At 37.2% G+C, this 15,000-nt stretch overlaps 2 protein-coding genes across 3 annotated transcripts in view; one reads left to right on the top strand and one right to left on the bottom strand.

The window, feature by feature from the left end:
- Positions 1–3,225, top strand: part of LOC113817010 (patched domain-containing protein 3) — a 16,080-nt gene extending 12,855 nt beyond the window's left edge. Inside the window, exon 4 of the mRNA XM_027369008.2 lies at positions 1–3,225. This exon is cut by the window's left edge and continues 339 nt beyond it. Coding sequence (XP_027224809.2) covers positions 1–2,265 — 2,265 coding nt within the window. The 3' untranslated portion in view covers positions 2,266–3,225.
- A 3,596-nt stretch (positions 3,226–6,821) lies between these two features.
- LOC113817009 (aprataxin and PNK-like factor) overlaps positions 6,822–15,000 on the bottom strand; it is an 8,502-nt gene continuing 323 nt past the window's right edge. The window contains exons 1-9 of one of the 2 annotated variants that reach the window (XM_027369007.2): positions 14,867–14,973; positions 13,431–13,559; positions 10,223–10,294; positions 9,863–9,984; positions 9,076–9,448; positions 8,780–8,965; positions 8,174–8,652; positions 7,265–7,464; positions 6,822–7,024 (exon numbers count right to left, since the gene is read on the bottom strand). In XM_027369007.2, coding sequence (XP_027224808.2) covers positions 6,825–7,024; positions 7,265–7,464; positions 8,174–8,652; positions 8,780–8,965; positions 9,076–9,448; positions 9,863–9,984; positions 10,223–10,294; positions 13,431–13,550 — 1,752 coding nt within the window. In that variant the 5' untranslated portion in view covers positions 13,551–13,559; positions 14,867–14,973 and the 3' untranslated portion in view covers positions 6,822–6,824. Of the gene's footprint in view, positions 7,025–7,264; positions 7,465–8,173; positions 8,653–8,779; positions 8,966–9,075; positions 9,449–9,862; positions 9,985–10,222; positions 10,295–13,430; positions 13,560–14,866; positions 14,974–15,000 lie in introns of those variants that run through there. The other variant, XM_027369006.2, reaches the window with a different exon arrangement.

Here is a 15,000-nt window from a genome sequence, read left to right as displayed (position 1 = left end):
CCGAAGGTCTGCCTCGAAACGAGCCTCCTGGAGGTGTGGGGGCTGGACGAGGAGCGCATCCTGAACCTCACCGACGAGCAGGTCCTGGAGGACATCAACTCCAAGCAGATTAGCGAGGTGTTCGGCTACGGCGTCAACTTCACCAAGTACCTGGGCAGCATCTCGTACGACGAGGAAGGCAGGGTCGTCTCCGCGGGCGGCGCCATCCACGTGTGGGTGACCACCGTCGACCACGAGGCCGTGGACCGTGGCAACATCGTAGTGGACCAAGGGAATGGCGAGCTGGTGGACGTCAACGGCTTCGCCTGGGAGGACAGGTGGGTCAAAACGGTCCTGAACGACTCCTCGCGGCCGAAGGACATCCGCGCCTTCGCCCAGTCCGCCAGCAGCTTCGGCAAAGTGAGCGACGAGAACATCTGGGGCGACGTGAAGTGGCTCGTGCTGGGCTTCTCTCTGATGTGCATGTTCGTCAACATGACTCTCGGCCGGAGGAACCTCGTGCAGCAAAGGCCAATGCTGGCCTTCATGGGCATGGTGAGCGTCGCGCAAGCCATAGCAGTGTCCTATGGGCTGTGTTCGTTGATGGGTATTCCTTACTGTCCTGTGAATTCCATCCTGCCCATCCTTCTCATAGGACTCGGTGTGGACGACATGTTCGTCATCATGGCGGCGTGGGAGTCGGTGGGTCGGAAGAAGGGCGTCACGATGCTGACGGAGCGCGCGGGCGTCGCCATGCGTCACGCCGGCGTCGCCATCACGGTCACTTCTCTCACCGACGTCACCGCTTTCGCCGTGGGAGCTACGACTGACCTGCCTGCCCTTCGCTCCTTCTGCATTTATGCTGCTGTGGGGATATTTGCTGTATATATCCTTCAGTCTACGTTCTTCTTGGCTTGGCTGGTACGAGACGAGAGGAGGATGGAAGAGAACAAAAATGGATTCTTTTGGTGCATCACTCACAAGGACTGGAAACCCTGGGCATGCAGCAAGCGCGACCTGCTCGGAGACGTATTCAAGCACGGCTTCTGCCCCTTTATTCTCTCGGCCCCCATGAGGGCCATCATCCTCCTCGGCACGGGCGCCCTCGTGGCTTCCTCTATCTGGTCGACTATGAACTTGCGCAAAGAATTCAACGCCAAGTGGTTCATCCCCAAGACCTCCTACCTGCACGAAACCTTTGAAATTGCCGAAAAACACTTTCCGGATGCTGGTCAAGCCGGGTATTTGTACTTTGCTAATGTCTCCTTGCCAGAAGATCTCCCGGCACTCAACGAAATGATAAAAGACCTCGAGGATACTGAAGTGATACAGTCTATCGACCCTTGGTTCTCAGCTCTCGACCGATACATAGCTCAGAAACCAGAGCTAACCAACTCGACTCTAGATTATGCTCTGCTACAAGACACGCTCTCGATTTTCCTCCAGTCCTCTTCAGGGGCCTCGTACAGGAGGGACTTTAAGGTAGACGGGAATCTAGACTGCCGTGCTCCTGCGCCACCGGTCACGTCCTTCAGGATATCTTTCATGCATCTTCCTACAGAGGGTTCCCAAGAAGAGTCCCATGCACTGCAGGCCGTCAAGTCAGTCATCGAATCAGTGCCAATCAAAGGCTTCAAGGCTGCGTGGGCACAAGCCTACAGTGTCTGGGAGACTAACGAGGTAGTAGGACACGAGCTGTGGAGGAATATGATACTGGCAGCGGCAGTGGTAGGTGTGGTTACACTCATCCTGCTGGCGTCCTTCTGGTCCGCAATGCTCGTGCTGGCGTGCGTGGCAGCCACCGTGGTCGGGGTTTCCGGCACAATGGCGATCTGGGGGCTGACGGTCGACACAGTGTCCTGCATTGCGTTGGTGTTGGCCATCGGTCTCAGCGTCGACTACGCAGCCCACATCTCCCACGCGTTCCTGGCGATCCGGGACGTCAAGGACAGGAAGGAAAGAGCGAGAGCTGCCCTCGAAGGAGTCGGCCCGGCTGTCTTACAAGGAGGCTTCTCCACGCTCTTGTCTTTCATCCTTCTTGCCGGATCGTCTTCTCACGTATTCATAACTTTCTTCAAGGTCTTCACAGCAGCGTCGGTCCTTGGTCTTTACTACGGCCTTGTGTTCCTCCCTGTAATCCTGTCGTTCGTCGGTCCTGAGCCTTACGCGGACAGGGAAGACGACGACTTCGTCCCGACGACTCAACCACAGCACGACATCGCTTATACAAATGATGCCTTTACTCCCGATCCCGACACAGAAAGCAAAATCGTTACACAGTTTTAATATCTAGAATACTGACCTATCGTGCGTTTGGTGAAAAATTTCTAAACTTAATCAGGACTGTGATAGTGTGTTTGGTAAAAGGATTTGCCACTGGAAAACTATGTACCACATTAAAGAGGCAGCAGCACACCAAATATATCTAAAGATAGATAGCAACCGTTTTTTCTTTTTTAAGAAAAAAAATTAAAAAGGATATCAATGAGGTTATTAATTCTCATATATATATATATTTTTTATACATTTGTCACAATCAATTCTCTTAAAACGCTTTTGTAAATGAGGAGACGCAGCATTTTACACACTGTACATAATTTACATAGCACATGTACATACTGTACTTTGCTACCTCATCTTAACCTTCTCGTGGCGGAAAAAGAATACCAAATGTCACCACTTTTTGTATATATATTTTCAATATTGTTGCTTTTTCATCTATGTACCTACAATCTTGCAAAAGAAACTGATGTATCATAGTATCCTCTATATTCAAAGATGACACGTAAGTGAACTGTGTCAGCATTTATTATTATTATTTTCTTCACGTGGGTAGCTTTATCCTTTATATCTATCACTGCTTCTGTTACCTTATAAGGCAAGAGGCATTATGTAAATAGACAGAGGGCAAGTGCAATAAAGAAGAATCCGGAACAAAGGATATAGTTTATAAAGGATGATCTTTGATTTCGGAACTTTTATTTTTTTCCAGCGAGTGGAAATATGCTTTAATATTCATCTTGCCTTATATTAAGTATCTGTCTTATAAGAGTTTATATATTAAGTACTTTTTCTTCACTTCTTTTCATTTATTCTCCTAGTACCTGTGTTGAAACATATACTGTACCTGTAGTTATCAAAATCAATAGGATGACAAAAAAAGAAAGAATATCATGGTGCAGTATTGCTCATTATTATGGAATGTATGTAATTTTGTATAGTATAATGTCAATAAATGTTTTTTTTTTAAACAGTGCTTTCTTTTACATCAAATACCTTTAACCATTATTAAGTCACTGCATGTATATATATAACTATAACTATCTATTTATATGATATACAGAAAACTTATATTTCCACACACACACACACACACACACACACACACACACACACACACACACACACACACACACACACACACACACACACACACACACACACACACACACACACGCACACACACACACACACGACCGTTCTTGTTCAACAGTAAATGATTGATTGTCATATTAATGCTCTTAATCAGATATTCACTGTATCTCCATGGATGATAAAAACTCACTAAAGTCCTTCAGATGACAAAGGAGTGAGATCAAGAAAAAACTACAAGCTCTTGTGTGACTAAATCATTATCTTAGAAGAGTGGAAAAATAGTTAGGCAACTAGCTACCAAGATTCAATGGATTGTAGTTAATGGTCACAAAGTAAAACAGATGTGCTAGACATCAAAGGTCATATAACACTATAGAAAGGTGTAATAGTGAACCAGGTAAAGAGGAGGGTATGGATAAGAAAGAAGACGTATTCCATTTCCTTTTCTTGCTCAGTGGCTACATTATGAGAGAGCAGACTTGATGGTGCATAGAAACAAGCAAAATAGCATGCACATGCACCTTCAATTAAGAGCTGAAGCACGGAAAAGATTGACACGGACAAGAAAAGAAAATGATACATATTATGCAGTAAAGAATTCGAAACTTGGGGAGTTTGCTTATCAGTGAAAAGGTAATCAATCGATGGAATCAATAAGCAAATAAATAAATGCTGGGAATATTCACTAAAATAAAGTTCTTAGAAACTCAAACTCTTCAAGTCGAGAATTGACATCAATTCCAGAAAGCTAGAAACAATAAATTATCTTACCACTTAAAAGAAGACAAGGAAAAAAATAAATAAAAAATAAAGCATATCCCGTACTCATAAAAGGATAAATGGCTCTAACAATTCCATAATGAGTACTTGCAATTCACAGGAACCTTCATTTATCCCAGAGAGCTGGCGTGAGCACATGCGAGGGGGGATTGAGTGTGGCTGAATCATTACTTCATTTTTCTTCACATCACTGGAACCCTTCATTTAAAATCTGAGATAAAAAGTGCTCATTTTCCCCTGAGCACTTTCAATGTGCATATCTGTGTTAAAGAGTAAGCACTTACTTCACTGCAATAATAAACAAAAGCAAACATTTCAGAATTTATTATGAAAAAATGTTACATCATCATTCAGCAGATCAGCTGTGCAAATATTTGGTTCATGGGTAAAATTCCTTTATGCAAATCTTGCTGTGTTGTCCCTATCACACAAAAAAGAATAAAAAAATCACATAAAACCAAATTCATACCTAAATATAAATAGATGGAATATGAAAAGAACTACATTGAACTACTGAGTGACTCTTATTAAAGTACTGTCTGTGTTTCTTTAAGTATCACCTCCCTTTTATATAATGACCTCAAAAATGTTTTTTGTTAATTATTGAATCATATACACAATATAACACTGGGTATGTTCTGACTATATGGGTTTCCTATTGCAGCTATACTATATTCATTGACATAAGTTAAATGAAAACCAACTTGTCAGTATAGATTAAAACATCTTTGTACAAACTTATACAAACACATATGGTTTGTTTCATACAAAATTAAATGTAAAATTAGAACTATCATATCCTTAACAGTGCAGTCACATAACTCAGACACACATACACATGCACTTATACCCATGTGCTTGCATGTATGTTTGCATGTACACACACACAAAAAAAGACTTAATTTAGTTCATATTGCAGAAGTACGCATAACAATAACTTTACTGCATTCATCAAATCAACAAATTGCTTAAATGAATCGGCAGAGGACTATATAATAAACTCATAACTCTGAAATACTTAGCACTGTTTCCGGTCAAAATTGTTATATTCTCTAGATTTTCTCAGGCTGAAGAATCACCGTGGTTTGTATTGCATTATACCTGTACTAGTTGTTGACCTGTTGTATAATGAAACTAATGTATTTCACACAAACCACAATAAGACTTGCACAAAAAAATATGTTATAATTTCGACATTCAAGTATGGAGTAAAGGGTAAAAAACAAGGAAGAAAATGAATAAAAAAATACATATGCCTACCTAATCCAATTCCTTATTATCACAGTCAATTTCACTACCATCTGTGACTCATTCATAAATACATTTTAGTGACCTCTTCCTGCAGATTGTCCAATGTGACAGTAGGCATTAAATCATTGTTTAAATTTTATGCAAGTTTGTACTCCTTTGTCTTTTAATGATTAACAATGAGTTCTAAATTATATATATATATATATATATATATATATATATATATATATATATATATATAAATATATGTAATATACATATATATAAATATATATACATATATATATATACATTTATCTGTATATATGTATATATATACATATATATAACATATATATATATATGTGTGTATATGTATATACACACACACACACACACACACACACACACACATATATATATATATATATATATATATATATATATATATATATATATATATATATATATTATAAATATTACTGATTATGAACATATTTTCAAAAACAATACTAAAAACATGAGCCAAAATAGTAATGAATGAATCCTTTTACTTGATTCTTTGCTTGAAGGAACTGTCACCTTAGTCTAAAATAATACTAACACACTGAATAACAAAATTCATAACTCATTCTAAATATGAAACGAGTTTTTTGTCCTATCCAGACAGACCTAAAAAAGTAAATTTAAGAGAATCAGCAAGTGTCAGAGTATGGGACGTAGAAAATATTTGGACCCGTCAACAGGTTATTCCAACATGATTGTCCCTCTGTAAGTTTTTAGCATGTACATCAAAATCATAATCAAATCTAATCTGCTCCTCTCAGGGTTGTTACATCTAATAATATGTGAATAATACTTTACAGCAGGTACTCTCTCATCAACATTGCCGCAAAAAGTAACATTTAGTGGTAAAATCCTTAGTGTGGTATGACATAATTCGTCAGATGAAGGAATCTAAACACAAGTCATCTTCTTTCTCACGTTTTTAAGAAATGTTGGTACCAAAATGTGTAATTCGGTCATCACATTTATGAAAAAAAAAAAAAAAAAAAAAAAAATCTTTCAATACAAATCTGACAAAAAAATGGTATTGAACAGAGACTAAATAGCTAATAAAAAGCCAAAAAGATGAAAATTGATGAGTGATCATTTCTAAGTGTAAATGGTTAGTGCTTCTCACTGATTTCCTTACTTTACTAGCTATGATACTTTTACATAATTTTCACTCACTATACAGCATTCCTTTCCCACAGCTTTGGTTTAAAAAGGATGTAGCACTATTCTTCATTCTGCTCAATATTTTTCAGATGACTAAATAGAAAGATTCCTTAAATGGCATAGCTCTACTTCTGCCACATGATGCCATATTGCAAAAGTCAGTGCAATGGTACTCTCTCAAATCACTGCTGCAAATTATTCCACACTAAAGGATAGGCAATAAAAAGACATTATCATCTTCATCTCCTCTTTCTAATGAATTTCTTTGCCTCTTTCAACATTCTACTCGTGTTGTCCTCTTCTTCTGCATCCTCAATTGGGGAGTCTGAGTCTGAGTCCGTTGGGGCATAGTCATCTGAGCTCTCATCATTTAAGAAGGGGTCATCGTAGTCATATTCATCTTCTGAGTCATTTTCCCCAGCTGCCTTCTTTTTTTGTGCTGAAATAATAATGAATTTGTCAGGAATATTTCTATTAGCAAGTAGCTAATGATTAAAAATTTCTAGAATATGCTAAAAAATTGTTGTTTCTTTGAACAAAAGACTAGACAAATGATATAAAACATTACTTTAAATATCCTAAGCCAATATCGACAATTTGTAATCAACACTAATTAAGTTACCAAGAGCCTAAAAAAGTATATACATAAATACAAAACCAGTACATTTTTGTGTCTAACCTCTGTATTTAGCTCTTCTTTTAGGCTGTGGAACTCTGCTATGACGATATTCTTTGCGGTGCTTTTTATTTGTACGGTAACAATCAATTCCATGCTCGCACTGAGGTCGATCATCGTCTGGGTCTTCAGATTCTGATTCTTCTTCCTGATAATCTGAGTCTCCAACGTGAGCAAACTGTGCCTTGTGGCTAGGGTTCTTCCTGCAGGAAAAAAAAAAAAAAAAAAAAAAAAAGACCATTCAATGGAAGGGGATAACGAAATCCAGGGTCTCTTTACATCTTGTCCAATAATTGAGATAAAAAGAAGGAATGGGGAAGAAAGTGGAGGGTTAGGCGGATCGAAGAGTGAGGAAGAACAAGAAAATCAGAGAAAGCAAGAGAGAATGGGGGAAGAAATACTGAATCATCAAAGCAGCCAAAATAGTTTAAACCATATAAGCTCTAAAGAATGGAGTGACAAGAGCAAATGTGTAAGCAAGACTGCATGTGATCAGGTCACTGTAACAAGTAAAGGAAGGTATCAAAGATTCAATCCTGCAAAACATGAGGAAAATCTTAACATTTTGCACACAAGAGTGGATGTGCTCAAGCTCAGTTGATGGATACTCCTCTTATAAAATGCAAGACACTTACAAAAATAATAGGGTAATAAACTGCAACATTTTGAGTTAGACTGAACTCCTCATCAGATGAAATGGTTACATGTGTTCATGTACCTCTTAACCTTTTGTCAGACAAACTAAAGGTGTCAGAAAGCCCCTTTGTAATACAAGCTTTACACAACGATTACAGCTATGGCTAACAATAAATTTTGTCCAAAGCATGAATAAGAGCTATATCAGTTGTGTAAACAGCTCAGAGTAAATCAAAGCATATCTTCAGAAAGAAAGAGGTGTTTTAATAAGCCTACCTGTAACAGTTAGACCCATACTGGCATGACTTTCTAGCACGTTTCTTTCTTTTAACTGGTGACGGAGTAGCTGCAGCTGGTTTTTGTCTTTTGCCAGCAGATGTCCCTTGTGTCTCATCATCTGATTCCAACTGTCTACTTAGGGCTTGGTTCTTCCTGGTAGGACTTTTGTTTTCCTTTTTGGCAACATTACTGGATTGTTCTACATCATCATCACTACTCGCATCACTCATATCATGGAGAACTTTGTCTGCATTCTTTAAAGGAGATTTATTGGCTACTGGACTCTTTCTGGGACTAGGGCTCTGCTTCATGGCTTTTCTTGGGGTGGTCTGGTTGGTCCTCTTCTGCCGATTGCTCTGGCCTTCATCACTACTTTCGTCACTCACATCATGGACCTTTGACAGCTTTGGCTTGGCAGGCGATTTTGCTTTCTTGGTTGGAGTAGTATCTTCATCATCCACTGCTTGTCTTTTAACCTAGAGAAATAATGCAGGAGATTATATACATATCAATATTATTTTCTAAAGAAAAACAAAAACAAAATTAAACTAACAGACATTAAATCATGGCAGAATCAATTAGATGAGCAAGAAATAAATGTACCTTTGATGGTGTATCTCCAGCAGCATCGGGTTGTTTGCGTTTTGCACTGGTTGTGCGTTTCTTGTCACCTCCATGTGTACTCTTTGTAGTCTGGGCACTCTCCTTTTCTTCAGATTTCTTTGGGCTGGCCTTTAATAGCCATGAGGGTAGATTCCTCTTTCTAGGCGATACTGCTGCCTGTATGTCCTTGAAGGAACAGAAAGAAAGTGATTGTCTTGGAGAGAAAGATAAAATTCCAGAGCTTCATACAGTCTGTGTGATAATTTGGAGAAATATCATAAATGTATGGAAATTACCTGAGCAATTTTTTCTTGTGGAGAGGCACCTTCTGAACCATTTGAATCTTTAACATCAGCACAGCCATTGGGGACATCCTTAAGCTTTTCTTCAATTGGTTCTACTGCTTCCTTTTCTTCACCTTTAATGCTTTTCTCTACCTCATCCTCTTCCTCCTTCTTTCCTGTAACGTCTTTTTCCACATTGTTATTAATCCCGTTGCTTTCTTCTGCCTTTGAACTAGACTTCGCTGTTTCATCTTGCCCATTTTCTACTGTGTCTTTACTCTGGCCTGCTACTTCTTCCCCATCAACGTCCTTACTCGAGTTCTTGTCTGCTGATGTGTCACTGGGAGACTTGTCTTTCTCTGCATTGACACTGCTGAGGTTAAGCCTGTTTGCGTGAGATAGTAAACAAGAGCAATAACATTCCAGACCTCTGGGTGTTATAATTATAGTTGTAGGTATTTTCTATGAGCAACTGTGAAAAAGTAGTGAATTTCTTAGTTATGAAAAGAATGATGTTGAGAAACATTTTACTGAAATATAATTCAAGATGTTATTTACTTTAGTAGGTTTCTAATAACCTTGATATGTGGTTTACATTTGTAAAATCAGGCAAAAGGGCATAAATCAATTGTACCAAATCAATATTTTGAAGCATAGAGCTACTCCAAAATACAAGTTACATGAACATTTGCTCAAGCAAAAGGATGATACAGATTCCTCTATTATGAATATTTCAATCATCTTCACAATGAATTTCTCCTTCTTTTTCTTCTTCACTCATGAAACAGTATGTACTAACCTGAACCAAAATCCATTCTGCATAAGCCCAAACTTGTCTCCATGTGAGAGCTGGGCCGAATCCCCATTTTTCAGCTCCTTCTCCTCACCTCCAACTACCACATAGGTGGGGTTCTGATGTGTCTGTAAAGGAGTTTGGTAAATTAAGAATGGCTATTGAACATATAATCTAATGTTATTAGTATCATCATCAACATCATTATGAATATCAATTTAATAAACACAATTTCCATTATCATCATCAACATCAATATTGCTATTATCATTCACAATCGATTACTTTTTCAAGCTTCAGTCTAATCACCAGGTAAAAGGAAAGGCATCTATTTCCTGCCTGTATCACATACGCAGTCCAACTTACTGAGGTTATTTGGAGATCATCGTCATCCCAGTCGAGGCAGGCATGACGTCTTGATAGCTTTCTCTCGCCACACTGAAAATGAATAAAATTTGTAATTATCAGATAGACAAGACAACATAGTAAAAGATATGTTTTTAATATCAGAGAGGGAAGATAACAAAGGCAAAGAGAATTCTATTCATTCTTAAAACCTGAACACACTCTGTAATTCTGAAAATGTCCTACACATAGCCTTACATAACAAACAGAACCAGTACTAATAAGTGTAAACCCACCAAACTTGATCCTAAACTATCTGTTAACTGTATCAGTATTTGCCACAGAAAATGTGTTGAAACCATGAGTACCCTGGTGGAACCATCGCAAGTACTTTTCTATCTGCCAAATCTACTGCTGGCAGTTCAGAAGTTTTGCTTTATACACAGATACACATACATGTACACACACACACACACACACATATACATATATGTGCATATGTATACATATTTAAATAATTGTGTATATAAGAATATATCTATCTATATATATTCATATCTAAATAAACATACATATACATATATACATATAATCTCGTTATAAGAGTGCAATTTTATTGTTGATTTTACTGTTCATTTTGAGGCTTCCTTTCAGACCTCAGGTTGGCACTTCAAGGGCTCAACTACTAAATTAGTTGCATTTTCATAATTGCAAAATATCATAACAGTCCAAATAGTCATTTTGAGCAAAATACATATTTATATGTTTGAATTTATTCCATATCCCATAAGACAAAAAAGAGACATCACACATCTTGCTTCTCCTAATTTCAGACTTTCGAGGGGTTTGAGTAGCTATAGTGTTCTCCCCTTCTTAAATACTACATTAGTCTTTTAAGCCATAGATGCCTTTTTAATATCAAGTAATTGTCAAAGATATTTGCTTGGTTGTTCAGGACGTTTCTTCTCTATATATATTTTGCACTAGGAGAAAGAAAGAAAGAAAGAAAGAAAGAAAGAAAGAAAGACAGAGAGAGAGATTCTCATTTGTGTCAGGTGTCACAGATATATGATGCCCAGAAAAAAAAATATGGCCAGCTGTCCCACCCATGTGACTCTAGATCGGAGATTGCGCTCTGATTTTGTCGCCCATGGTGGGCGGCGCGTGGGCAGGTTCCCATAAGCCCTGCACGCCAATTTTGAGACTGTCCAGAAACCGGGATTATCGGCTTTCAAATGGACCGTCGCTAGTGGGTTAATAAATACATGAGAATGACATTTTATGTTTTTAAGAGTTATAGTTCTTAAAACATGAATATCAACTTCAGTTATGCTTAATAGACAGTCCCCCTTAATGCTCCCTCTGAAGACCTGTCTGAAATTTCTGACCCAATGTTCAATGCAAATCTTGATATTATGGGGATCACTCCATGTAACTTCTGTGTGCATAAACATCCCCCAGGCAATCAGGTAATTTGCCATTCATAAATTCCATAAGGAAGCCACACAAAGACAATGAATCAGGTGAGGAAATATTATGATTTACATTTACAGATAAGATAACATGTAATATGTATTTCACCTTAAAATAATACGTTTTACATTTGTAAATTTAACGAAAACTCTTACATGTATTTTAACATGCGTAGTTTCTGTTTAAAAATAATCTGAGATTAAATGTGATTGTGCTAAAGGGTCAAGTTATGCCATTTCCAATTGTTCTTTTTAAAGGAAAACACCACATATTTCAAGCAATACTATTGGTATTTGGCAAAACATAATTCTAATGGCTGATATTAGTTGCCAAAAAATATATTTGCAAAATACCAGGTGCCAATCACAGACTACAAACATGAGCATCCCATTAAAAAAATACTGGATATGACCCATATATTGCTATAAAAAATTAGTCCACGCACCACTGGGGTGTACTAGATGGAAATGTCCACAACTGTACATGTATATGCATATTTATATACATATGTATAAGCACATGAGTACATGTGCACATGTATATACATACATATATATACATACAATATGTGAGTAAATTCTAAAGTCAATTACTCTTTATTTTCAAGGGTAAGTTAATGATAATTATATGTAAGTTAAATATTTCAATGTTGGGTCATTGGTGTTTTTCTGTACAGTTCTGACAGATATTTGAAAATGATTTTCACATTGTTGTATCTTCTCTCTTTCTTTCTTTCTCTCTCTATTTTTAAGAAATCTGAGCCTAATATACTATAACAAACCTAATCTGACTAAACCTAGACTCATCTAAATCTAACTTGAAATATGCCTAATAATGACAGTGCTTCAACAGGTACTTATATCAGCAGATGAATTAATGTTAATAAGTTAGACACCGTAACTCTTATGCTGGACTAACTGTGCTACAATTATATAAGGTAAATGTGTCTAAAGGTGTTGTAAGGCCAATGTGTTTACTAAAAGTTTCTTTAACTTAATTTTTCATTCATAACATCAGCATCGACACGTTTATGTTAATGCAATATCTTATGATTACAGTGGATGAATGTGAACAAATCACTGCTTATGTTATAAAGGCAAGGTTAACCAACTGTTGCCAGGAAACCATATTGTTCACTATAGTATTTTGTGAAATATCTCAGCACATGTATAGGTCCACAAGTACTTAGCCACAAAGGAGTCAATTAGTAGACCTCACTTGATTTCACCTTTCCTTAAGAGAGTTTATATAAATATATATATATATATATATATATATATATATATATATATATATATATATATATATATATATATATATATATATATATATATATATACACACATACACACACACACACAAACACTAAGGCTATCAATATTGATGTTGTTATTATCATGGTTGACTTTATAACTGTTGTAGTATTAATGACATAGCTACCAGAAATATAAGATACTAAAAAAATATTTCCAAAAATCAAGGAAAAGGGTAAACAGTCAGAGATATTTAGTACTCATAATTAGTACACAAGGGACATAGTACTTGTGGAGCCATCTATGTCTAAATACGACTAACCCCACAGAAGGTATGGCATATATATATATATACAAATACCATTGCCAGTGGCATTGGGTTGAAAAAAAAAAAAAAATAAATAAAAAAATAAAAATAGTAAACACATTGTCAGGCTACTGGTCTGAGAACATATATACTATAATAGAATACAAATATCAACCAGTACAAAGTTAAAATTTACCTTCAACAAAGATCCTCTCCCTAGTATAGCAGGAAGAGTCAGTGGAATCTTGAAATTACTCTGGTTAATAATTCTGTCATCCTCGCCTGGGCCTGCTATACGAACTATAGAGATGCTCATGCTGAGTATCTGGGGACAAAATACAAAATCATATGTCAATATATACAAATTTTGCCAGTACTTAATGACTAGGCTGCAAAGTGTTACAAAAAATCAGGGTAGAAAATAAGAGGCCAGAAAAATAAAATATACACAAATATTGCAGATTCAGTAAAGTAGATGAGGTATTTAATGTATTTTGTTTGAAACTTCACATTGTATGCCTATCTACATATTGTTAATGAAAATAAGAGGTATTGCTAGTACTTTTAAACTTAAGGATTCTCCCATACTTTTGAATTTACTTACTAAGTACTATTTGCCTACAGCAACTACTAATGGCAGTACCTCTATTAGATCTAGTAAAAAAAAATCAATGTTGAAACTGAGACTACAAACCATGTGTCTGTTCTATTCCAAGAAAACTGGACAAGATACTAGGCAAATCTTAAATATGTGACATTTTTTGGACTAAAGGAAAAAATGAGACAGGTGGGCTAGGTAAGTGTTACTGCACTTTACTCCAAATGATTGTGAAATATACACTTCTCTGTCACCTGACATGTGATTTTGACTATTTTTGGTATTCAGTCGGGTCCAGTAAACTGTAAAAAGTGACTGGGAGCAGTGTAAGGGTGGGGGGGGGGGGGTATTCTCCCACCTGCCCCCCAAATGAGGGGAGACTCACAAGTCATGTCTGTTGTTTCTGTTTAATTTTCAATGGTTTTGTGCTGACAAAAACAAACAAATGAGAGCAAATGTAAAGAAGATTCTGCTATATTGGCCCGTTCTCCACACCAGACAGCACTCCGACAAAGGCCAATGAAATGCCCCAATGTATATTCTAGCAAGACAGAGCTCCCTGGTGATTTATCATCAAATAAGGGTGCAGTCTAAGCTATATCTTGCCAAATTATATGTGCTGGAAATTTGTTGGTCATTACAGAGGCTGTAACACTATACCATGAGTGTTGAGCATCAAATTGCAAGCCATTCATCTATATTCAATTGGAAGAGGATGAAACACAACCAATGGTTCCATTTTAAAGGCCATTATCAATCTCTTCTAAAGATATACCAAGAAAAGTTTATCGGCATTCATATACTACTTTTAAAAAATGTACAGGTTAGCCTTAAAAAGAATGTACAGGTAAGCCTACTCTACCTGTGACAGTCTGCCTACAGGGCATACCTAATGATACCTCTTACCTCTTGGAACTTACTGAGCTTAACTTTTCCAACCTCTCTACTACCTTTGGTCCTTAAATCAAAACAGTGAAAATGCTAAACAAATTTTGGTAATATAAACACGTTCTTCTACATACCTATGAACTTACTGTATGGGAATGAAATGACCTGGCAATGTCCAGGAAATGACCATACCCTATGAAAAATATGATACAAAGATCCGACTCTGCACTCTATTCGACTTCTTCTCAAGGTCACAAGTTATGTGCATGAACATACGAGA

Source organism: Penaeus vannamei, chromosome 18, assembly GCF_042767895.1.
Source record: "Penaeus vannamei isolate JL-2024 chromosome 18, ASM4276789v1, whole genome shotgun sequence".
NCBI lineage: Eukaryota > Metazoa > Arthropoda > Malacostraca > Decapoda > Penaeidae > Penaeus > Penaeus vannamei.
This window is presented reverse-complemented; position numbering and strand designations above follow the sequence as displayed.